We start from the raw sequence: 24,930 nt of genomic DNA on the forward strand, positions 1-24,930 counted from the left end.
TCTGTAAAGGTCACTGTACTGTACAAATTACTTGCGGCTGCCTGTAATACAGGAGGGAAGAAAAATACCCTGCAAAAGAAAGACACGGCAAAACAAATGCATCATGGTTTCATTTTGTTTATCTAATACCGTGGCTGAACAAAAATCTGAGAAGTTTCTTGGCCTGTGAAACAGTATCTGCAAATCTTTAAACAATGAGCTTGTTCTTAATGGTTGGATTAATTCAAATCCTATAAAACTGCTTAGATTAAGACTGCACTGCTTTCATGTGAAGTAGCACAGCCATGTGTCAGAGAAACAAATACAGGTTTTGTCCTGTTGACTCTCAGATTGCTAGTTACAAAAAGGGGCCTATGATCTTATCCCTTATCCTTTCTGACCAGCACAATCTGGCAGGAAAGAAACAGCTCTACTGATAAGAAGGAATATCTTCCTCTCTTTTAAGTGAAGGTATAGTAGCTGTTCATCAAACACAGCTCGTAGTACAGTATTTATTTAAGAAATTTCCCAATATGATAATTATTAACTTGTTTAGATTGTGTCTTTTTGGATTAGGCTGAGGAAAAGAAGTACAATTCCCAGAACGTCTCCAGATCTCAGCATCACTCTTCTTTCAATCAGCGTACTTTGGACTCACAGAAGCAAATCACAATCATATTATCAGTCAAAAATTACTGCTAAAAAACAGCATTTGTATTAACAATTTAATCAGATACTTTTGCAATCATCTACAATGAACAGCAGTTAACACAAACACCCACTTGGGATGGTGAAGTCAGTTTGATGCTTGTATATTCCTACTTATTGAGACCTTCCAATAGGAACAGCTTGGTTATTACACACCATTTGCCTTTTCACATGATTACATGGAGCTTTTAGGAAAGGCAGTATGGAAAACGGTGCCTTTGTTACACTGCTGACAACCAACTTCACTTCCACAGGGGATATTTGAGCATCGTGCCTAATGTGTGTCCGAAGCAGGAGCTTAGATGAGAAACAACTGGTTGATCCCCCTCTTAGATGATAACAAAGTGACAGGAGAGATAAAAGATATCACACGGGCTGTGGGGCTGGGCAGATTTGTTCTTCACAATACTTCTTGGTGCCTGAACTTTCAAATGATCGAATAGCAGAGCTATGGTTATGACTGTTTACCTGTCATTAACAAGAACATTGGAAATTCTCCATTTATTTGTGAACCAAGGCAGTCTAGCTGTGTAAAAGACAAACTGTGCTTTTGTTGAGCACGATATCACAATATACTATAAACCCTACAGTCTGTGCTAGTCCTTAGTTTTCAAAAGGATTTTAATGTTTCTGCTCTTAAGTGCAACACCCAACACACCTAGAACTGACTAAAGGTGAAATGTTTTCCACGGCTAATCACAGTTTTTCTTCTCCACATAACTCTTACTCAACTTTCCCTCCCTCTTAGATTTCAGATAAAATAACTTAAATCTCCCTATTGCAACAGAAAGCTGCTAGACACAGCTACTTTGCTGAATCTGGGTGAACAAATGCAGGTGATTCTGTCAGTTGGCAGAGATACCAATATGAAACCAGGCTGGCTGTTTTAGTTAAATGAGCAGTCAAACTGTATGTAAGCTTACGTTTCCAAACATAGGTCTGTGCCATATATTGAGGTAAGTAAAACCAGATCATAATCCTCATCTCCACTGAAACTATTTGAAGGCAGAGTGAACATTTTGAAATGGCGACTGCATTTTAAAAGACCTCTGAAAGATCACAGAACCCAGACATTCAAGAAAGTTTTCAAACCACAGCGAAGATAAGCCAAAAACAAAGCAGCAGTGGCTAGACAAACCTCACTCGAAAGGCTTGATAACTTTTGTCTGACTGCTTTTTTCAGAGGAAGTTAGAAGCTAGAAAAGCTTTTCTGCCCTCAAAATCTAATAGGGTGATCCTAAAATTAAAAAAAAAAAAAGAGAAAGACAATGACAAAAGCATAGACGTTTTGTCAGTATCCAGGGAAGTCTGACAAGCAGCAGCAGAAAGCACGGATCAAAAGAACACATAAGTTCTTTTATTGTAGAAAATACCTAGAATTCCATGTTTATCTTACCACAATAAGCTACTGAATGGTTATCTAAGCTGCCCTTGTTTTGCCAGGCGACGTAATACATCTGTAGGTTTTACCCTGCATTAGTTTTAGTCTGGCGTGTTCAAAATGCTACACAGCAAGTAAATCTAATCTAAAAGGTTGTATGCCTCCTTAGGAAAAACAGTCTTCACAGAGAGTGATCACCTTAAACAGAAAATCTTTTTGGTATCAATTCAGAATTATTTGCCCACTTTCTACAACTAAAATCACATAGCTGTGATATATCACAAAAAGCCCAACAACTTTTCTCTCTAGTAACACGTTGCTAATAGGTATTGTGAGAAATCCACAAAAGTACATTAAAAAACCCCAAACCCAACATGACAAGCATCTCACAACTACCTGTTTGAGTACTTTTTTATTTCCTCAGTTTTCCTTTTATAAACTATTAAAAGTTTCTACAGATTCCAAGCTGGCTTTGCCTATATAACACAGTCACAAAGAAACCTGTCTAATGTATTGTAAGTGGAACTATTCTTGGCAAAATAACATCTCTGAGACAGATTTAAGTCATGCAGAAACAAGACTGAACTTGTGAGTTCACAGTTTCTTTAAAACAAAGCAATACCTGCTGTCACAGCATGAAGAAAAAAGATATCTCAAACCCAAAATATTACAGCAGAAGCAAGAGAAGACATGGGGAAAAAAGCAGCTCACTCATCTTCACTGTCCAAGTATCTTTGGAGTAGAAGTCTATTGTTTTCCAACCCTTCAATTCAGAAGAGGCCCACAAAGTAGCAGTTACTCCAGAGTCCTGGAAGACTTAGAGTAAATAGATTAAATCTTATGTATAAACACTGTAATTAGAGAAGAAAGCATCTTGGGTCTTGAACAGCATATGACAAATTTTGAAACCATGAGATGAAATCAAACTGTATTTTAACATGGTTCAAGGGAAGCCTTTCTTCTGTAGGCTGCCAGTCTCCCTCTCAAAAACCTATAGTAACTCTTGTAACCTGAAGTTTTTTGTGCCTTTCAAAGTCAACCTAGAAACACGTATAGACAATAGGATAATAATAATGAACACTTAATGACATTGCTTCTTACAGGGAACAGTCTTTTGAAAAAAATTATCTACCCAAATGCTTCCACTAGCTCTGTCACAAGACCCACAGAGGAAAGCCCTGGCTCTTCATCAGAGCTGTACCTGGCTTGCAGAAGAGGCACCAGAGGAGCAGCAAAGAGCTGAGAGGCTCCTTTTTCTTCTTGGTTGTGCCACAGGAGCACGAGTGGTTACCTCCGCCTCAAAATCCATCCTGTTGGTAGCAGACTGCTGCCAGCACGGAGCGACAGAACCAGGAGCAGCACAAGTCCCTCTTCCTCCTGGTGCAGATTTTCTATAGGTGTGCATATGCAGCAGAGCCTCATCTGATGTGAAATTTCATTACACATCCGGGAGTATGAATGACTCATATATAAAAAAATACTGGTTTCTCATGGTTGCATGCTTGCATACGGGTGGGGATTGAACAAATACACATTTGCACATGGGCTAGAACTACCCTTTTGTGACAGGATTGATACCCAACACCAAGGAGGTCATGATTTAGCAGTGAAAAAAGAGGGTAAAACATGCACAGTAAAAAGACATATGTAAAAAGTGTGATCAGAGTAATACAAATAGTTAATGCTATGGTGAAATCTCTTGTGGAATTAAGCTACAGCAACAACCAAGTATCATACCCGACCTCTGTAACGGTCCTGCATTACTGAAAGCCATTCATTGGTCTTGGGAAGAAACCTGACTCCTACTTGCAGTAGGGTCCCAGGCTCAGTCCGGGATTAACCCAGTTGTTCAGGACTGGATTAGAAAGCTGTAGCTGGGCATCCTGCCCTCGCAGCAGTGCCCGTCAGCTGCCGGGTGTGAGGGAGCTGTGAGAGCCCGGCGTGCCGGGGGGAGCACCAGCAGCAGCAGGTGCCCACAGGACCTGCCCATGCAGGAAGGCGCCTGCCACAGCATCCGGTGCAGAAAACACTTGGTAAAAATAAAATAGAAGGGAAGTACACATGAGCCAGAAATTAAATGCTTGCATCTGATATCAGAGGAAGAGCGCATCGGTCAGACAACCTGCTAAGGGTTTGAGCCAACTGTACTCCGGTCAGCTGGAACATTTTTATTGACATCAATACCAGTGCCATGAGGGCCAAGAAAAACATTTTGTGATCTGCGCCTCCTTGCTCCATCCCACCCCACCCTTCTGCGATGTTCAGAAGGGAGAAGTTCTTCACTGATTTCCACAAAGCTTTTGATGCTGTTTCTATCATATGTTTTCATTTAAATTCTTCGGCGACAGACACCATACTAACTGCCTGTGGTAACACAGAGAGAGTCCCCAGGCTGTGTAGCGCAGAAACCTTTCTCAGCCCCGCTCACCCACACAGGAGCGTGCCAGGGGTTGGCAGAAGGCACCATCCTGCCTGTACCCCCAGCACTGGATTTAGTATTAGCCAAAAAGATGGCAGCTTGGATTAGCAGCTGAAAACCAGTTGAAACAATAGTGATCCTCAGTAAAAAAACCCAAAATATAGCCAGCAGTTACTGACAAATCATGGTACCTGTGATACCATGGTGATTCCAGTTTAAGAACAGAGGAATACCGAGGTTCTCCCATATCCCTAGGTAATAGATGCTGACATAATGTTGTCTTTTTAATGCAAAGCTATTAAACAATTTTAATATGAAATTGCTTTTTTAAAAATAAAGAATGCATGATATGCATAATGAAAGAATGAAATTAGCACACAACATCTGTAAGGTTTTGGAGTGGTTTTTTTTAAAGACTTCTAAGGAAAAATATAACCTAGAACAAGAATTTACTGAAATTATCATTCCTCTGTAAAATGAATAGGAAATAAAAGAGTTTTTTAAGATCTACAGGAAATTTTATAAATGTTCTAGCTTTTCAGGCACAGGTTTTTAATGGAAGTGTTCATGTTACATGTATATTTTAATTTTTTTTAATATTATGCTAAATAATAATTCTTCCTTCCAAAAAATATTTACTGTTATTTAAATCAACCAACCAATGTTGTACAATTATTTATTTATTCAGCCAATGGGAAATAAGGGACATTTCTTCTTATTCTAATCAAAGTCAAATATTTGTTCCTTCTGTGAGTAATTTATTACTAATTACAACAGTCTGATGTATGGTATTTTGTGTTACTAAAAACAGGGCTACAAATGAATAAATGCAGCTAAAATTACGCTTTCAAAGCACAGTGGAAGAAAGCCCAAAGCTCATACATAGACATTGACAGCAGGTCTGTTTCCAGACTTTAGACACCCACATAGCCACAAAAAAGGTGCAAATTGGAAAAGCCTCTGCTTATTCATCTGGCAAAAGTGTATCTGGAAGTGAATTTGTCATGTAAAATTTAAAATCAGACTCAACTTCTTTCAAACACAAAAAATGTTTTAACTCTTTGGTTTTTCACTGTTTACTTCTTCCTCTTGCTGCCTTCCTCCTTCCTTGGAAGACAGACGTCTCCCTCCAGACTGAAAAAATACTTAAGCTTTGATTGAAACTGAATTACAATTAGTTTTTCTATTTTGAATTAAATCAACGCAAGAACATGGAGGCAGTCCATTAAATGTGTATGTAAGAAATCTGAACCCCTTAGAGGCTGAAATATTCTTAAACCTTAGTTGAGCTCTGGAATTTACAGTCATGGGACATTAACATAGTCAAGAATTCAGCAATCCAAAACAGAACTGGACATTCCTGCAGGTATCAAGAAGATCCAGTCTTACAACTAGCAAGAACATAATTTTGGAAGATAAAATAAATCTCAAGGTGTGGGACAAAATAATCTGTAACTACTAAAGATCAGAACATACATGATGCATATGGCCAACTATCCAACACTGACCTCCTAAGCGGTTGTTAGAACCTCCTTAAGAACCCATGGCAGAAGCCACGGTGAAAACATATTATAGGTCTTTCTGGACTTCAGACATAACCTAAGAGAATAGCTTCTCTATTTCCTTCATTAACAACCAATTTTGATTTTTAAGTGTTTTGTTGTTTTGGGTTTTTTTTAAGTGAAGCGTACGTATGGCAGTGTATTAATCGGCCAGCGAAAACCTTTCCTAAATTTAAACAAATGACAATGCTCAGTGTTTACTAAGGCAGCAATCTTCTAGTGAATGAACAGAATCACTACAATCCAGAACACAAGAGACCACACAAAATGCAGTAGTACAAAAAGTACTAATTAACGACAAAAAACCAGCAAAACCAAAAAAGGACCCTTCAAAACAATCTCAACCAACCAAAAGTGCCTGTGTTGGCTTGATGCATCCAGATGCAAAACTTAGTATCACCAGATTCTGAATTTACTGAATTGGCACAATTACTATGATTGGGTGAATGTTCAGAACACACATTTCAGCGGCTGCTGTCAGAGTCACAGGTGTTGGCTTCAGTTTTGACAACAGCACTGTTTCTCCTGGTGTACTCAACCCATAAGAAGAGAAAAGAAATTGGAATATATGTTCATTAGCTATTTGCTTGTCTTATTTATTCTTGTTCTCTTACTGGAGCCCAGAAAAGAGATTTAAATCCCAGGGATTATGGTTAAACCAAGCCAGTTAATCAGGTGACTTTGCTGCAACCTGCCTTTGTTAGAAACTCAACTGAAAAACGCTGTAATACAGCAGCAGTGGTCCAGAGGTGCCTTTACTTTGCTAATGACTGACATAAATACGTGCTCCCCTCCCAAGTGACAATGTGCAAAGAGCACAAAAATGTTCCCAGTGGGAAGCTAACCAGACTATTCAGCTGAAAAGAGAACAACCCAAGCACATTAACAACCGTTTGCAGGGAAATGATCTTGAGACACAGAAAATATTCATAAATATTGAGGCTAATCACAGGCTACAGAAGGAACCCCTGACCAATGACCAGGGAAGATACGCTGTAACCTCAGCTCTACCACCAGCATGATCTCTGGCACTCACCCAAGACCTCTGCCAGTCTGTGATGCTCCTCATCTGCCAAACAAGTGATCCTCACACCTTCTGTAACACACCTCCAGAACTATGGACAAGAGAGAACGTCTGCTCAAAACCAGCATGGCCAAAGATGTCTGTAGACCAGGGCTTCATTTTCACTTCTGTCACAAACTTCTCGTGCTCTCATAAGTGAATAAGAGGTTTGAAACGAACTTTGGGGCCACTGACAGGCCCCATCTAGAACGGTGCTCTGAGGATGCCTCCCATGCTGTTCACCCTTGAGCTGGGCATGAAGCACAGCAACCTGAGGTGCTTTGGTTTAAAATTAGAGTTGGAAGAGGAAGCAGTGGCAAAGCACCCTTCATACACCAATCTACTTCTGCAAGATATGTAAAGAAGGAGGGGAAGATTTGGCTTTCTGGTTGCCTAAGCCTGAAGGAAGTTCTACAGCCACGTCTCCATCTCTGGGCAGAGGACCTTGATAACCAGGTTAAAGCAACATGCAACACAGGGCCAGGGCTGTCTCCGTCACTGACTCCTGAAACTTTGCTGCCAAGAAAGGAGAACAAGGTCCTCATGGCCAGGGAGATCATGAAAAGAGGAGCTCAATTCTGCAGTCCTGTTCATTCATGAGGGGCCAACCACAAGGCTACAGAGACCAAACCCTGTAACATGTCATTGTCCAGTGGCTTGCCTTCAAAATGGAAAATGTAGGGTTTGCCTATCCCAGATGCCTCCAAGTGTCCCCAGAGGAAGGAGGGCATCAGGCACAGGTTCAGAGGAGGCAGGAGGTGCCTCTGCCACAGGGGTGGTCACTGCCAGGCCACCATGCAGGACATGGGCTCACCTCTCCACCACTGCTGAAGGACTTAGTCCTGCACTGAATCCAGCCACTGAACGAAGTCCTGCTGACTGCTTCAGTGCAGTTTTTGGTAGTTATCTACAGTGGCAACCCAGAAAGCATCAGGACTAAACTGAGTACGTTCAAAAAAACCTTTGTAAATGCCTCAGGATATTTTTGGCCAGAAAAGCTTAAGTTTCTGAAACCTAAGGAATCTCAGGTGTCTACAATAACTGGGACAGGTTTCCACGGGCAACTCTCTTGAATGCAGCTGCCCGAACTATGCTTTAAGGGATACCGAAGTCCTAGATTCTTTATTGGATCTAACCATAAGTACTGAAACAAGATTACTTAGCATTTATTCAGTCTGTTGAATACAAAGGATTCTAAAAATAATTTGTCATAAAATTAGATTAGAAAAATACACGTACAAAATTCACATGAACAAAGGCAAGCATGCAACAACTACCTGGGACTTCTGAGTTACAAACAATACATACTATTTAAAATTCAGAGGCGTTGCCACAGGAAAAAAAGTTACTAATCCTGTTGGGGCAAAGTAACTGCGCTGCTCTGTGGTTTGCATGGGGGGAGGGATGGAAAAATAAAAGGAATTGCTTTATTAGCCTTTTTGCAGCTTTGTTTTGTTTGCTTTTTCAAAAGAACAGCTTTTTTTTATTACTTTTAACTGATAGATATAAATGAAGAAACTTATGTTTATCAAAGCAAGTATTACCACTCTAGCTAAACTCCACTTACTCACAGAGATACCTTAGGGATAGTAGTTTAATATGTACCTTAATATGTTGCCTTACTTTTTTAAACTAAAGAGTAAAATTGGAAGACTTTCCACTGAGACATTCTACTAGGAATATTCTTCTTTATCAACATTTTCACTTATAGTGAAAACAAAGTAAATCCACTTTACTTTGCTAATGAACTAGCTCTTTGTTCATTTATCTATCGAGCTATTTATAAATATCTTGCAATCACAGCATTATCTGGGGGATAAAGAGCATGTTTCAACTCAAAACAAATGGACATGTCATCTCATGCCCTTCCATAAACAAAAGCTAAGGGCTGGAATCCAGCGGAGACTTAAGCTTGTAATCATGTTTCGTATGTTCATTTTCATATTTTTTCTTAGGTACTTTTATCAATGTAAAATAAGAGTAGCTGCCCTTAACATACAGCGCCACTGGAAAGCAATAAACTGTTGTACCAGATGGGTACGTGCGACAGGGGACACGTGTGGATGCTGCGGAGGGTCCCCCCTTCCCGAATGTGCAACGTGCTCTGTTTGACTTACAAAGACTATGCAGGGAGGAGGGGAAATTGCCATCTCATTTGGACAGGGAGGTAGTACTTCTGAAACTTTTTTTTTTCCCTGAGCAAATACCTACAGCCTATGCTGACACCACAGCAAGTTCTAGCTGTATGACACCGACCTCTCAGATAAAAATAGGCATTTCTTGATGACACATTATATACAGCAGAATGTGAACCAAGCAGTAATTCAATGAAATGGGTTTTCTCAACCAGAAAAATATGCAGCAACATATATCCAGATTAAAAATCACATTCTTCACAGACACTGTGTACATTTTAAAATCAAATGTAATTTTTTAACTCTGTTTTTTAACTGGTACAGACCAGAAAAGTATTCACGCAATATTAACCCTAAATCAATTTCTCCCTACTCGATCCCATGGCATCAACCAACAACGTGTAATGAATGCAAAATATGCTAGTTCATTTGACAGACTATGACTTGTACATATTCTAGTGCTAAATAATTAACACTCAGACTTTGGGAGAAAGGTTAAATTGAAATTAATTCTAAAATATTCCTAATATTGACTTGTTTCAAAATATAACTAGGAGTAAAAGCAAAAGAGTTGTGACAAAAAGAAGTTAGTTATGTCTTCACTTTGTACTCCTTTCAATCCATTCACTTTAATAATGAATACATGTGCCAAAAAAAGTTTATTTAACCTTGCCTGATCAAGCAATGTAGAACATCAGAAAACCTTTATACCCTGTTTTTTCACCTGGAATTAGATAACGTACTTACCATACTCTGCAGCCTCCTCATTCCCTAAATCCTACTGAGGATTTACAATGAACTGAAGTTCTCTCAAGTTTACATTTCTCAGGTGTCTTTAGGCAGAACCTAAGATTTTTCTCTTTTCACATTTTTAAGCTCGGACATTAACTACCACAAGCCGCCACCCTTTCCCACCTAGATCTAACACTTTTCACACTGAGCGATTTGAACCAACTAAAAACTTTGTAGCCCTAAACCTGTTTCCTGTTAGGGTATCACAGCAGTGCCAGCGGGGGGGTTATCCCTTAACTACTGATGTTTACTTGATCTGTCGTGACTGATGTAAGCACAAAAGTGGCTGCGACTAAGAACCCACGGATTTTACTCTCTCTCCAGAGGGACTGAAAATATCCCCTTTTGTTTATACCTAAAACCCAGAAGTCCCAATAGCCTTTCTGCTGCTGGACTTTTACCTCCAAATAAGTTTATCCTTGACTAATGTACTTTTACCCAAGAAAAAAATCAATTAAGAAATGCCCCAGCGTGACCCTATCATATCAAAGCACATACTCAAAGTCAGTTTAACCAGCTGATATTATGATCCATTAAAAAAAAAAAAGCTTCGGTATTTTTGCAGATATCAAATCCTGGCATAAATGCTGTTGTAATTTTTGGGTTCTATTTTAACAGTTAAAGGAGAGACATCTGGCAATAATCTACAAATAAATACAGTGTCTCCATTCTTAGTTTCTCCTCCAAAACACTACCTAGGACATTTTTGCAGCATGATTCATATAATCAACATAATACATTACAATGCCTTTCAAATAATTCTGAATTCTCAGCTCATTCAATAAAGAACTCCTTTTCGAAAGAGAAGAGGGAACATGCCATGCCAGAAAACTTGCTTTATTGACTCAGCCCTGCTGCCAGGAGGAACAATGTGGTGAAACAAACTCCACTATTTCAAAAGCATTTTTTTACAGCGACGGCAGAGAGAGAAAGAGGCTTATTTACCAAAATGTGAGGTTCCACAGGTGAGGCCAGAGACGGTCTGAAATCCTCTTCCTTTAGTTCCAAAAGTTTTAATTTATGATGAAGCCTTTAATAATCCTCTCAAGCTGCCAGGTAAAACGCACGCCATATCTCAGCCGTATTTTCTTTTGCCCTTTTGCAGTGTAACTTTCTTATTTGCATAAAGCTTAGTTCTGGCCTATGGGACTTTTTGAACATCTACATGTTAGATTAGCTGTCTTGACATGCTCTATCAAGCATGACATCATGGATCTCCATGGCAACCTTAACCACACCTGCCCAGATGCCAGAGTTACCTGTCATGTTCAGACCTAACTGAACATTACAAAAAACCCTCAACCACCATTTTCTAGGCACTCAGCCTTACACAGGCACCAGAAGGCTTTTTCTTTTAAATTGATGGAAATCTAATTTCATTTGCCAATAAATTTGTTTTTCACGGAGCACCGGCTGAAACACTAGAGCTGTTCCCGACCCTTCCACACCTCCCAGTGTATTTCCTAGTCAAAAAACAAAAGAAAGCTGTGGTAAACATCTTCCAGCTCATTTTCTTACAACGCGCTCATAGGCTCCGGCTCTGAAAAACTTCCACACGCTCATTTTTGCTCTCTGCCCTTCACAAAGTTTTTTTTAGCGAGGTGACTTGTAAAACAGGTTCACGGCAGGGATTACCCCCTCCCATGGCCAGGTTAGTATTTTAACCTCTTAATTGCTAACTCTTTTTCATCCTTGTAGATGCTAGCCCAGCTTTTACACTTGTTCCTGCTCTTTCCTTCTCTGCTGACCAGAGTCAGCCCCACCTAAGGAGGTGACCACGTTCTGCCATGAGCCCAGCAGCAGATGATTTGCACCATCTCAAAATTCAGAAGACCACATTTTCCTCCTTCCCTTCTCTTTTTTCTAACTTTCCTGGGGATTACGTTAGCGCCTTGCTTTCATTAATGCGGACGAGACAGCCTTGGCAGAGGCAAGGTATCCAAAGCTCCTGCAGAAACTTGTATTACCTATAAAAAAATATTTTGTTCCTTGGCTTTCCAGGCTTCCAGGTGGAGGGAACTCTGGTACCCAGCTGTGAGGTTGTCTTGCAAGGGGGAAAACCTGCAGCATGAGGATGAGCCGAGGATGAGCTGCCGGGCTGTGGGTCACAGAGTTACAGCCGTGGGGTGCTGCATTCCCCTGAAGGCATTTTGGGGTGCACAAGGCATGGCATGTCTGCACTCACCCCGGCTGCTGCAAACTCACGCCCCAGTTTACCACACAGACCAGCTTAGCTGCAGGTTATTTGTCTTGCAGCAGTATCCCAAAGCCCTTGTGCAAATAAAGACAGCCCTGTCTCTGTGAGCTTTCCTTTCCAGAATATCACAAACAGGGCAACAAACCTGCGGGGTGGAGGAGGGATGATCTGTGTGCACAGCTGGGAGGTTTCAGGTCACCACATTAGTTAACCATCAGTAATCACCGCTGGCATTTTACCTGGCCATGATTGTATTTCTGATTTGTGGCAGGTTATCAAGAGTAGAAACCAGTCCTCGGGAGGCACATCCAGGGAGGGATTTATCTGAATAAATGAAGCTTGGAGGAAACCATTAATAGGTAGTGGAAGATATGGACGACATTCAGAGCTGACCTTGTTGGTGGAGGTGATACAGTATGATCTGACATCAAATATTTTTTCCTGATGTTTATTTTCTGCAAACCAGGGATCAGTTCGCCATACTCAGATACTGATGGTTAAAACAGACAAGAGAATAAAGTCCACAGAATAAAGAGACAATTACGAATCTTGATTTTCTGGCCCATTTTTGTTGGTTATGGACCTGACAGGGTTTAGAGCAACCTGGAAGGCCAATTATATGATATCCAAGGGACTATGTCCTGACTGTAAGTATTGGGATATTTTATGTTCCAGCTGCACCATTTGACACAGAGATTAGAAAATGGTGTTGCATTTGCTACTACCCTTGATAGATCTCCCACAGTGGGAAAATTCCCACCATGGGTAATGTTGCCACCTTCCAGATATTGGAGCAGCTGGAGAAGTAAGAAGGGAGGAAGGGAACCTGGAAAATAAATCATGACATTTTAATTCACATCTTCCCATATGTCTTACAGATTTTGTATGTGATACATGTTATATACACATACCTACTACATGTGTATGTAGTTTGTCTTCTATACCACTGCTACACTCATACATATATAAGGGAGGAGAAAAAGTATGTATGCTAAACACACATATACACCCTCTGAAGCAAAATTATATTATGGTCTTATTCATGAGACAGATAAGTAAGTGTGCACTATACATACATATATATAGACACACACAGAGCTATGTATATATATACATACCTATGTGTATCTATACACAGATACATATATATACACACACACAGACACTTAGATACGTGTGTGTGCATGCATAGACACAATTAGGAAGAAAAAAACCCTCTCTGAACTGTAATGCCATGACTGTAATAGTCTTACTGCATCTGATGAGCCAGACTGTTGATACATTACATTTCAACTAAGCAAATTTCTTACAATCAACTGGTATAAGTTATTTCTGCATGTTTTTAATGTGGCTTCTGTTCAGTTTATCCTTTTTTTTTAAAGTTATGACGAATGGATGGAGTCTTCAGTCTTTCCGTTCCCAAGAAAGGTAGTTTGATGCTCTAATGGTAATTTTAAAGTTATTTTGTTTAAAACTTATTAAAAAACTCATTACATACAATACATATGTCTAATCATCAAAAAATAGACGCAGGAGACATTCGCATGAATTTTACCCTCAATAAATTAGCAAGGATGACACATTTTAAACAAATAGCAGGAACAGTTACTGCATTCCTTCTGTAATTTATTGCCTTCAGAAAAGGCTCAAATTACAAAATGTGTAGGGTGTAATGCTGTAGGCTGTTCAAACTGGGTTTGCAGTGTCTGCAACACTGGAACTAAATATTTACATGACTCCAAAAGATCTAATCTCTGGATTTCACCCCCCTCCAACCCCCTTTATTTAATCTGTATGCTATCTTTATCCACCACCCAGCACATTCCACACAGTCACTAAAGTTCATGGAAGAGATAAGTGGGCAGAATCAAGACTTTCAAAGGAAAGGAGGAAAGCTGTTTAAAAATAAGGATAGATCATCCTCATTGGAGCTGAAGTCTTGCAGCAATTTTAGTTGGATACATATGAACTCTAGCAGTTGCGTTCTGAGGTAGTGATAGCACCTGGCACCTCTAGAGACCCTGTCAAAGAGAAGTTGTAGGGGGGAGTCACCAAATGACAATCTTTTCCAACATCAAACCTGTAACAATGGTCTGATCTCCAAAGCTTTGGAAGTCTTCAAAAGAGGCTGGGAATTCAGTAAGAACTCCCAGAACACAGTATTTTTCCAACTTTTTTTTATTACTTATTTACAACTAATTTGCTGTTAGTGCTGAAATACCTATAAAACACCAAGGAAAAAAAATTATAAAAGATTTGCTGTCAATAATTTATTAAACTGAGAATAATGGGCACAAGATTTTTGAGCCTAAACTCTAAATTCTGCTGGTTGACTGAAAAAAAATGAATTATGGAATAGAAGGTAGATTGTCTGTAAAGCTGAACAGATTAAACTCTAACATTGCACCCAAAACCAGAGCCCAGAGTTAGGCTGTGAAGAGACCCTTGCACGGCATTCCCTGAATTCAGAAGGTCAGCGTGACAGCAGCCTCCACCTGCTCTGAGAAATACATCAGCATGTCACACCACCCTACATCTACTTTTCGCTGCTGAAAAGCAATTGCAGATAGGTGAGAAGCAAATCACCTTAACATACGCTGCTGACAGACAAATGTAGATGTCAAAACAGCTTGGAGGAGGCAGATACCTGTGGATAAGTCTGTTCTGTTTGTATTAAAAGACTCAAAAATAGAAAAGAAAGCAAATTAAAGGATAACAGAGACAGCTAAAGCATACAGACACAGTCTACAGATATTTTCTTTTCTCCCAAGCAGTGGTGCCAATACTGAAAGTGTAACAGAAGTTAACAGCTGTTCCATATTTTCCCTTCAGCTGTGAAAAGTAGATGGAGACCCATATACTAAGATCAAGAGTCTCACCTTCATCCCTTTCTCCACGTATACTCTAAAAAAAATGAAAAGTTCTTAAAAAATATCAGTTTCAACAAACAATTCCAAGGTAGTATTGAATAGTTTCATTTTTATCATTGTTTCTTTGAATTTCAAGGGAGCAACTGAATCTTATGCTACATCAGAAAAATCCGTTTAATGCTTTGTTACATTCTCACCTTTTGTAATGCGGTAACACTCAATTTCACACGATTTATAAGGACTGTTTAACAAAAAGCAAGACACGAATTCGACTTTCATACCTGATCTCTCAGTCTCTCCTGGTGACCCATTATTGCTGTAGCATGGTGGGGATATTTCTGTTTCAGATGCTCAAGAAAAGCCTCTCTCTTCCTGTCCATTTCTGAGGTTTGCATTCCCAGTATTTCTTTGGAACTGCGAGGGCCACCTACTGTATGTCTTCGAGGGATGTTGCGGGTGGACTTTGAATTAGAAGAAGTGTGACTGTTTGGGGTCGAAAGGAGCTCTTTAGATCGGAGACATTCTGCATCGTCTAGTGATGTTACATGCAAACTGGTTTTTGCCTGGTCTGAAAAAAAACAAACAAACAATTATAAGAACTTAATCCCAACATTCACATTGACCAGAAAAAGAAAATAATCAATATAAAAGCTAGGTTCTTTTAAAAGTCTGATAGTGTTCAATGGCATGTTCTGCATCATTAGGCCTATACCCGTTGCAAGAAGTGGCCTGGAAATAATCACTTACATAAGCTATGCACAGTACTTACATACTTTTAACACACAACCACAGTATTGCCTCACAGAAAAGTGAGCATCATTAAAGTAGATGTTCCTTTTATATCATCTTTACCACTCTGTCACTTGAAAAGACGATCTGACAGGGCCCTTATTCCCTGACCTTTAAAATCTACAGGATGCTTTCCATAAGAAGAAACAAGTTTCTTCAATAGGCTCCAGTACACTTAATGGCCCCGTAACTAGTATCCTTAAGGATAGCAACTGATAAAATTCCGTTGACAGGGAGACTTGAAATCCTTAATCTTTTTTCAGTGTGTTTTCAGCATGCTCTGAAACACCTATGAAATAAGAAGAGGGTTTTGGAAGCTTTTTTCCCCAATTTCTGACTGTGGTCTGGTTTTAAATTTCATGGATCTCCATTGGATTTTATACGTCTCAGGACAGCGGTCTGGAAAATACTACATCAATTTTTCAATAAACCATTTCTTAAGAAACAGAATAAAAGCAAGTTTTGTATGATATAAAAAGAAAAAAAAAAACTCAGATAAATTTCACAACTTTAAAATCTACTTTAAGACCAAAGACCATGACGACATTTGTAAAGAGATAGGCAGACACTGAGGGTATGTAAGTGCTGGCTTATCTTCAGGTAACTGTGTAACACAAACCCTCTGGTGCATGAAAAAGTGTAGTCTGAAGTCTTGTTACCTAATACCTTTGAAAAATCCCTCACCCCTTTGTCAGCAAAGGAAAAAAAAAAAACAACCCACACCAAAACCCAGAAGCATTGAAAAGGCCTCTCCAAGTCTGATGTGGCCTTCCCCATCTTACCGGCAGCATCAGACATCCCTGTGAATGTTAACCCTTTACAGCACCTTCCCAAGAGTAGGAAGCTCCTTCCTCTATGTGTTTTTAATACATCTCTATTTCTCTCTGACGCCTTTTGCCTCGGAGCCCTTTATTCTCCCAGCGACTGTCTCCCCGTGTGCTGCCATTTATACGGCACTGCTGTTTGGAAGCAGGCACCTATTCGCTTCTTTTTATGGTTCAGTCAGTCAGTTTGACACCCTGCCTACCACTTGCCTCAGGATTTTACGCTGAGGATTTTTCAGCTTGCTGGTGTGCGTTGTCAATTGTCTGCCAAGTTCCACATAACATCAAGCCCTGGTAATAAAGTAAATCCTCTATTGGTGGAGCTGCTGTCCGGTGTGATGTCCCACCAATTCACGTGGGGAACCAATTCCCTTGGGTTTCACAGGACTGGGCCCTGGAAGGACCTCAAAGACTCTGCATGTTTCTGTAAGCTCCCTGCAATGCTCAAGGACTCCAAAGTATCAACAACACCCTCTCGTTTGCATTCACGGAAACCTAGCCCGAAAGCATAACCGGACACAAGAGCCCAGATTCCAGGTGGCACCATGCTTTGATGAGCACAGATACAGGCATGACTTTGGAAGCAGGTTTGGTCCATGGGGAAGTTTTACCCTCACTCAGATTCAGAATGTCATCTCTGATCTCCCGCAGCACCTTCTAAGACCTTAGTAGAAGCACAATCCTGGATAAACCTTCAGAGCAGCAGTTTCACATGTACGTACACACACATGCTCTCACGCACAACTTTTCCAAGCACAACTAAATTAAAAAACATCCAGTCTCACTGATTACTGAAAATTCAGAGCAGCAACTGCCAGGTACACTCAGCTTGTTTGAGTGGCAAAAAAAGGAGAATTTTGTTTGCAGGAATTAAGTGTGGCTACTCCAGATACACTCAGTCAAAATGGTTTCTGAAAGCTATACAGTCATTTCAATGGATTTTACACTGGAGGAAAAAGAGGTGGGATGAGGCTGGCTGGAATTTACCATCTTTAATTTGTTGCACCAAGAGCCTGGAGGTTATATCCCTGAGGCTGTTGGAACAAAGGCGGTAAACATAAATAAGGGATTTCCTTGGAGCTCAAGGGAGTCTGTGTGAGCGTGGGTGACTGAATGCAGCAATTTGGTATAAACCCTTAAAGTATGGTCACAACAGCAGTTTCAATCACTGAATTGGTGGCAGGCACTTCCTCAAGAAGGCAGGTAAACCTACACTGACAAACACAACTGAGAGCTCATGAATGTGTATTTCAGGTCCTAAATCTCTCTCATGCAAAGCCTTTCCCTCCTCTGCACTTAAGACATTTCAATAGTTTAAGAAAAAGCCGATTATTTGAAACATAAAGAGACATACCAAGTAAAGTGTTTTACCACTATTTGTTATTGAGTGAAACCTTGAGAAGGAATCAAAAATAACATATTTTTCTCATATTATATTAGAAAGACCAACAAATTCTCTTATTTTTCTTTCATATATTTGGAAAATACTGTATAAATATCAGTGAAAAGAAAGGAATGTAAACTATGCAAACTAATTGCTAGTCTTGCCAGCGAGCTGACCTGGGCATTCAGCACAATTCAGCAGCATTACAGCACACAGCAGCACGTGACTTTCTTTGCAAACCAAATTCTCTGTCATGTTTGAATATGGGTCTTTCCCCTAGTAATTGCTGAAAAAATCTTTCTTGGCCACTCCCTAGGTAGGGACAAGTGGCTTTAATGGCAAGGTTAAAAGCTGGCATGGTGAAACCCCCGCTGCATACCTCAGGGCACATAAGCTCCACAGCTGCTGTGTGGGCCACAGTGCTACAGGGAGGAGAAACTGAGAGAGGTTTTCTGGATGCTGGAGTTGCCCAATAACAGCGTGGGCAAACTTTCCATATCTTCCAAGTGAAGATAATAGGCCTAGAAAATCAATCCCCACAGATAACTACGAAATGTGTGAAGGATCATGTGATGGTTCCCAGAAGACAGCTAAGAGTAGGGAAAGGATAAATTATGCAAGTACCCTCCTTGGAAAAGGAGCAAAGAGAAGCCAACGGAAAACACAGAGGTGTGAGATAAGCTTGTCTCCCTCTCTCCCTCCCTCATATTCAGAAGCTAAAAGCTGAAGGTCTCTCTATTCAATAAAGTAGCAAGTCTAGAGGGCAACAAAAAGCAAGACTTGCTGATTGACAGGAGAGGGCTTTGGTTATCCAAAGGCTTGAGTAACCCTTACGCTTGAGTTGCTTCTCTGATCTGAAAACAAATTTCAAGATTTCTTAACATCATCCATTGCTACAGTGGACATAATTACAGGAAAGGCTCAGGTCTGCAGTGTAGAAGCAGTATATTTAGGATTATCAAGAAGATTATAATGGATTAATTGCTGTGACCTAGAAAAAAGAAAAAGAAAGAAAGAAAGAAAGAAAGAAAGAAAGAAAGAAAGAAAGAAAGAAAGAAAGAAAGAAAGAAAGAAAGAAAGAAAGAAAGAAAGAAAGAAAGAAAGAAAGAAAGAAAGAAAGAAAGAAAGAAAGAAAGAAAGAAAGAAAGAAAGAGAGAAAGAGAGAAAGAGAGAAAGAGAGAAAGAAAGAAGTCCTTCAACGTGTCCTGGTATGCAATTCTTCTAAGTCACACCCTCCATGAAGTCTACAAAGGTCAGGAAAGTCACTGCTTCATTACTTTAAACGTTGCGAAGATTTTAATAGTGCTGTTTTGCAAACCAGGTGACATGAGAGAAGAACATTTTCAGAATAATTTCAGAAAGGAACAAGTATGGACCTGACCCATACTGATGCTATGAAACTGAGCCCTGAAGCAACCACATTCAATACTTAAAAGTTTAAAAAAGAATACAATTTTAACAGCATGAGTCAAACCCACCTCCATTATCTTTATGCTAGCAGTAAATTTGAGATTATTTGGAATCTGTCTAATTTACTCCACTGTCTACAATTAGCTCTCTTTCCAAGGAACTTTCAAATGTAAATTTTGGATATGGGCCAAAACTACTATATTTGGTTATAAGCTTTCAGTATTTTGGGGAATCGTAGGATCGGTCTAGCTCCATGTGTATCTCAGACAGCTTCATACAACCCCTACAGAAGAAATATGTAACTGAAGGCTTTTTTTTTTTCCCCTATTCATACCTATTCCCCTTTAACTGAAGATTGGCATCCTACTAAACATAAACATACACAGATGCATGTGACTTGCACTGCCCAGTATTTTAACTTAAAAATGATTGAAAAGAGCATCAAGCAATTAATGAAGCTCCAAGACTAAAAGAAGAGTATTTTTTCTCCTAAATTCTCTATGCACTATTTCCCGGTATTACATACTCATAAACTTGTGTGGGTTTTTTTAAAATCACAGGTACCCAACCATGCACTATTTGTTTCACAGACGCACAGGAACACAACTTTTTCTGAAGTGCTTATGTGGAATACAATACACATGAACTGGGAATGTTCACAGGTGCTCCACAAATACCATAATAGGTACGGATTAGACTAGGTATTTGTCATGCTACCTGAATGTTATGCTCCACGTGGAAAAGCTCACGTAGAATTCACCAGGAAATAGTTTTAATTTGCTTTTAGACAAAATATATAGTGCAAAAGTAACTGTACAAATGCACCGCAGCTGACCCGCCGTGAAAACCACGCTTATAATTTCTCGGCTGCGCTCCAAAACAAATCCAACTGGTTTCACACAAAGTACACTAACCCTGTGACAATTTGCCGTGAATCTCCCCCTTTTAAAAGACACCCCGAGGAAAAGATGAGCTCAAAACTACTTTTATGAAAGAAGAGCTATTTCTCTGCCATAGGTGAAGCGTGCAGAGCACTTAAAGGGGACGTGACATTATTTCTGCCCCCCCCCCCCCGCGCCTCGCGGGAGCAGCACCCTCCGCACCAGGCAGCGTCCCGCAAGCGGTGGCAGCACTGCAGCACGCTCCCTGCTTCAAAGGCTAGACACAAATCTCTGCGAAGAGAAAGTTAAACTCACGAAGTCGGAGCGTTCGGGAAACCGGCAGAGCCATCGGCACACGAAAGCCGAGCTCTTCTCCCCCCATGCATTCTGCCTCCAGTTACAAAAGGCAGCAAGGAGGGGCACGCTTCAGCGCAGCTCCATCTTTGCCCGGTTCTCTACTTACCCCTCATCTGGCTGCTGCCGCCCGTGGAGCAAGCCAGGCACAGCTCGAGTTTCTGGCTCTCCTTCCCCTCCATTGTCCCTGCCTACCGCACAAGCCCCCCTCTCCCGCCGGGCAGCCGCACGGCCCGGCCTGTCAGCGCCGGTCTCGGGGAGGAGAGAGGAAGCCCCCCCCGGCGGAGCGCCCCGCATGCCGCCGTGCCGGCAGCGGGGCGGGCAGCGCCGGCCGGCCGCGCCCCCCCCGGGCCCGGGGCCCCCGCAGGTGACGGGCCCCTCGGCGGCCGGCGAGCCCCTGGCCCGCCCGGCGAGCCCCTGGCCCGCCCGCTGCCCGCGGCCGCCGCGGGAAGGGGAACGCTGCTAACACGATTACAGGCCCCAGCCGCTGCCGGAATCCGAACGCGTAGCCTTTTAAATCTCTGTCGTGGGACAAAAGCCTTTCCACGGAGTATTTTTTTAAGCTCGTAACCACCAAGCCCACAAGCATTCCTGATAAATGCTCCTCTGTCTTTTTTAGCGTCTAGTTTAAAAGCAATTCGTTATATAAGCGCTTTGAGGTTCTGTTTTCTGTGGAATTCTTTCAAGCTGCTCAGAGAATGAATTAGGGAAAAATCAAGATACTGGAATTCAACTTTAGTGAAGCCAATAAAAATGAATGGTAGCAATATGTAAGCAGGGTCTTTGGGTAAGAGGGATTTAGAAGCCTCAGCAGCAAAGCATATAGAAACGTATAACTAATTCTGTTTTGGCAGATCAGAAGCCAGAAGCCTGCGTCAGAATCGATAGATCCACCGGGCTGCGAGGCAAAAAATAACGTGACTGAGGAGGACGAGATCAAATCCCACAGATTCCAGCACATGCCACATGTGTTGATTTGGTGCAGAATATCAGACTGAATTAGTTTACCAAAATCAATAACGCGGAGCCAGAGATGGTGGAACAAACTGAGTGCTGACTTACAGCATCAAGACCAGAAAGTTTATCCATGGACAACTTCTGAATTAGGTTAAGAACAAAGCATAACTGAGGTGTTAATACAAATATGCAATTTCTCATTTAAATCAACCATATACTGCAACACCAGAAAACAGCATCTTGGATATCTTTTTAAACAGACCTAGCATAATCTGGTCTTCCAAGCTTTCTTCAACTCTGACTTCCATATAACATCAGCTAAATTGCTTGCAATGACCTCTCAACCACCCAGTCCAGACAGGCTAGGAAAATTCCCCTACGCTTCCTTCTACATCTCTATCTGGCAGAAATGTCATCCTGTCTACTTAGATTATTGAATGCAGAAATGCTTTGTGTATATATAAATTCAATACAGAAGCTCAAGGAGAATCACTCTCCCCATACCCCAATCCTCCCCCTTCCAGACAGAAAAACCATTTGGGTAAATCACAATTAACAATTGATAAATGAACAAAACTATTGTTCATTAGGTCAGACATACATATTCTCTAGCACTTAAGAAATATTTATTTTCCTTTTTAACAATTAATTCTGTATGGTCTTGGAACCTGGCAAAGGTCCCAGAAATCTGGCATGGAAAACATAGAAAAGATGAAAATACAATCTAAACATTAGCACTGCTATTTAAGGTCTGCACTACAGTGCTCCCAACAGAATACTCCTATAGTTGCCCTGCAATATAAAGAAAACAGTGTGATACGCATTGTATTTAGAGTAGTGTTTTTGCTGGCCTTGGGTTACTCCTGCTTGTTCTGATTGTGGACTATTTTAGGAGGAGAAGTGATGGCCAGCCATCCCACTTAGCTGATGTTGCGTTTTGTGACATGGAGGAATGTGCCTTTAACACTGAGGTTTTCCAGAGTCTGGACAAGCGTGATGAGCCTCTTGCAACTTATATTCACAGCCAGCTGGAAGGAGAAGCGGGCTCTTACAGGAATAGTGATCCCTGAACACCACCAACTTCAAGAAATATTAAATAACTCAGAAACCCCTGATGGGAAAAGCAAGCCAGCGCAGTTGCCGGGGGTAGTAACATGAAAGATGTACCAAGACATTACCTGTACACAGGGCTCAGAAACTGAGAGTTAGGAAACTAGGGGCATTTAAAAAGACCTTCTCCTGAAATAACTCAATGGAAAGCACAAAACATACTTGCCTACAAATGCCGAAAAGGAAGGTGCTTTTGCAGCCTTGTGCAAAACCAGGGTTAGCTCCAGAGATCAGTACAGTTTGTACGAAGAGCCTTAATAAGATCAAAATCAGTGCACTCTAGCCCCTTAGAAGGTTTTACCTCCATCCACAGTGGGGAAAAAAAAACCCCACCAAACAACTAGAAAATTAAAGACTAAGAAAATAAATAATAAAAATTAAAATATCTACTTTTAGCCAGCACCATTAGTCCCACAGCCGAGAGCACAAGACAGAGAGTTGATCTCTTGACTCCCCCGCTGACGTGTCCTAGTGAGCAGCCAGGCACCCCTCGGGATGGTGCCAAGCTGGTCTGAAACCACTGCTTTCACAGCCATGGCAAGATGCTCCCACTGCTGAGACTGACAGTAAATGGTATTGCTGATGCTGCTAAGGGGCCTGAGCAACATGGACCCCCAAAACGCAGAGATGATCTAAGAGAGATTGCTTGTTTGGTTGTGGACATGTGACTTGAAAAGTGGGTGTCACCTTAGGAGAACTTCTGCAGCTGCAGAAGTAGTCTCTCTAACAGGATTAAAGAGCATTGGCAAAGGTGAGACTAACATGGCATGCTTGGTCAACATCAAACAAAATAGAAGAGCCCACCCAGCCTCAGAGGAAACATAATTGCCTCTGCTGCTGCTTAGGACAGGGAACAGTTGGGACAGCAAGGTCTCATATTATCTCCTCACTTTAAGGGAAAAGTCCTTGGTCCCAAACTGGATTTAATTAATATATGTAACAATGCCATTTTTTAAAATGTTACCTAAGTGTGTTTAAAAGAATTAGTTAAACTCCTTTAGCAGCTGAGAAACTGGAGACAGCCAGAACCATTACACTGTCAGGCTCAAACAAGGAGCTCCCCAGCACAGTCACTGGGATGAATCACTAATGACAAGTTAAATAAACTTGATTAACCAGTTCACAGCAAGCCATCAGCATTTGTTTATCTGCAGGATCAACAATAACAGTGGTTCCTTTTAATTACTGTGCTCAGATCTGGACCCATCAATATCAAAACAATGCCCAGAGAATAACTGCTAACAGGTTATGCTGTTTTAATTGTGTTTAAAATTAATGTCCCAGAGGGACTTAAACACTTCTGGGTTTAGCATGTGCATAAAAGGAACGATTAACAAATACTGGCTTTGCTCAATTAGTCAAACTTATATACAACAATGACTCCCTGGCTCTAGCAATTATTCACAACTGAAAACCTGGGAAGTTAATTATTAATAGCTAAATCAGAAGAAGCATCCCATAATTAAAGACCTGTCTCAATGTCCATGTGAAATCATGTAGCCACTGAGAAAAACATTATGAATGCTCTCTGCAGGAACTAGCCTGACACTGTCTAGCCTACTATAGTCCAGAAACAAAATAAATATTAGACCTGGAGTGGTAAAGCGGAAGTCTGGGAGAAATGATGAGTACTCAAGCAGGTCACACTGCAGCAACTCTCCAACCCATTATGCAGCCACAGATCGCTTGGGCCTGCCCCGGAGGAAGGGAGAATCAAGAGGATGCTCCAGTGGGTCAGGAAACCTCCCCTCACACCACGGAGATGCAGGCGGTCATTTGCTACCAACCAGACAGATTTGAAATGGAGAAAATAACTTCAGTAACTATGGAAAAATACCACTGAGGATGGTGAAACTCTGATTTCCACCTGGGCCAGCAGAGAGCTTCAGTGCTCCAATTCGTTTTAGCACACCTCTATCCTCATTTGTGCTCAGGAAGTTCACTGTGGTCCTCGGTGTGGTCTCTCAATGCTTAAACCTAAAATAGGCTCACTCCTAAAACAAAAGGACTAGGCTCAGATAGTATATTTTCAAAGATGATATTATACTAGCCACTAGCTTGTACAAGCAAAATGAAAAAAAACCTCTGAGGTCTACTGATACCATTCCATGCAAA

At 41.0% G+C, this 24,930-nt stretch overlaps 1 protein-coding gene across 9 annotated transcripts in view; it reads right to left on the reverse strand.

Moving 5' to 3' along the window:
- KIAA1217 (KIAA1217 ortholog) overlaps positions 1 to 21,104 on the reverse strand; it is a 183,201-nt gene extending 162,097 nt beyond the window's left edge. For all 9 annotated transcript variants that reach the window (XR_012624299.1, XR_012624297.1, XM_074833931.1 and 6 more), the window contains exons 1-2: positions 20,858 to 21,104; positions 15,388 to 15,674 (exon numbers count right to left, since the gene is read on the reverse strand). Coding sequence is in view for 7 of the 9 variants with exons in the window: in XM_074833931.1 (XP_074690032.1) it covers positions 15,388 to 15,674; positions 20,858 to 20,930 (360 nt within the window). In the remaining 2 variants the exon portion in view is untranslated. The remainder of the gene's footprint in view (positions 1 to 15,387; positions 15,675 to 20,857) is intronic.
- Positions 21,105 to 24,930: the final 3,826 nt, after the last annotated feature.

This window comes from Strix aluco, chromosome 1 (genome assembly GCF_031877795.1).
Source record: "Strix aluco isolate bStrAlu1 chromosome 1, bStrAlu1.hap1, whole genome shotgun sequence".
Lineage (NCBI taxonomy): Eukaryota > Metazoa > Chordata > Aves > Strigiformes > Strigidae > Strix > Strix aluco.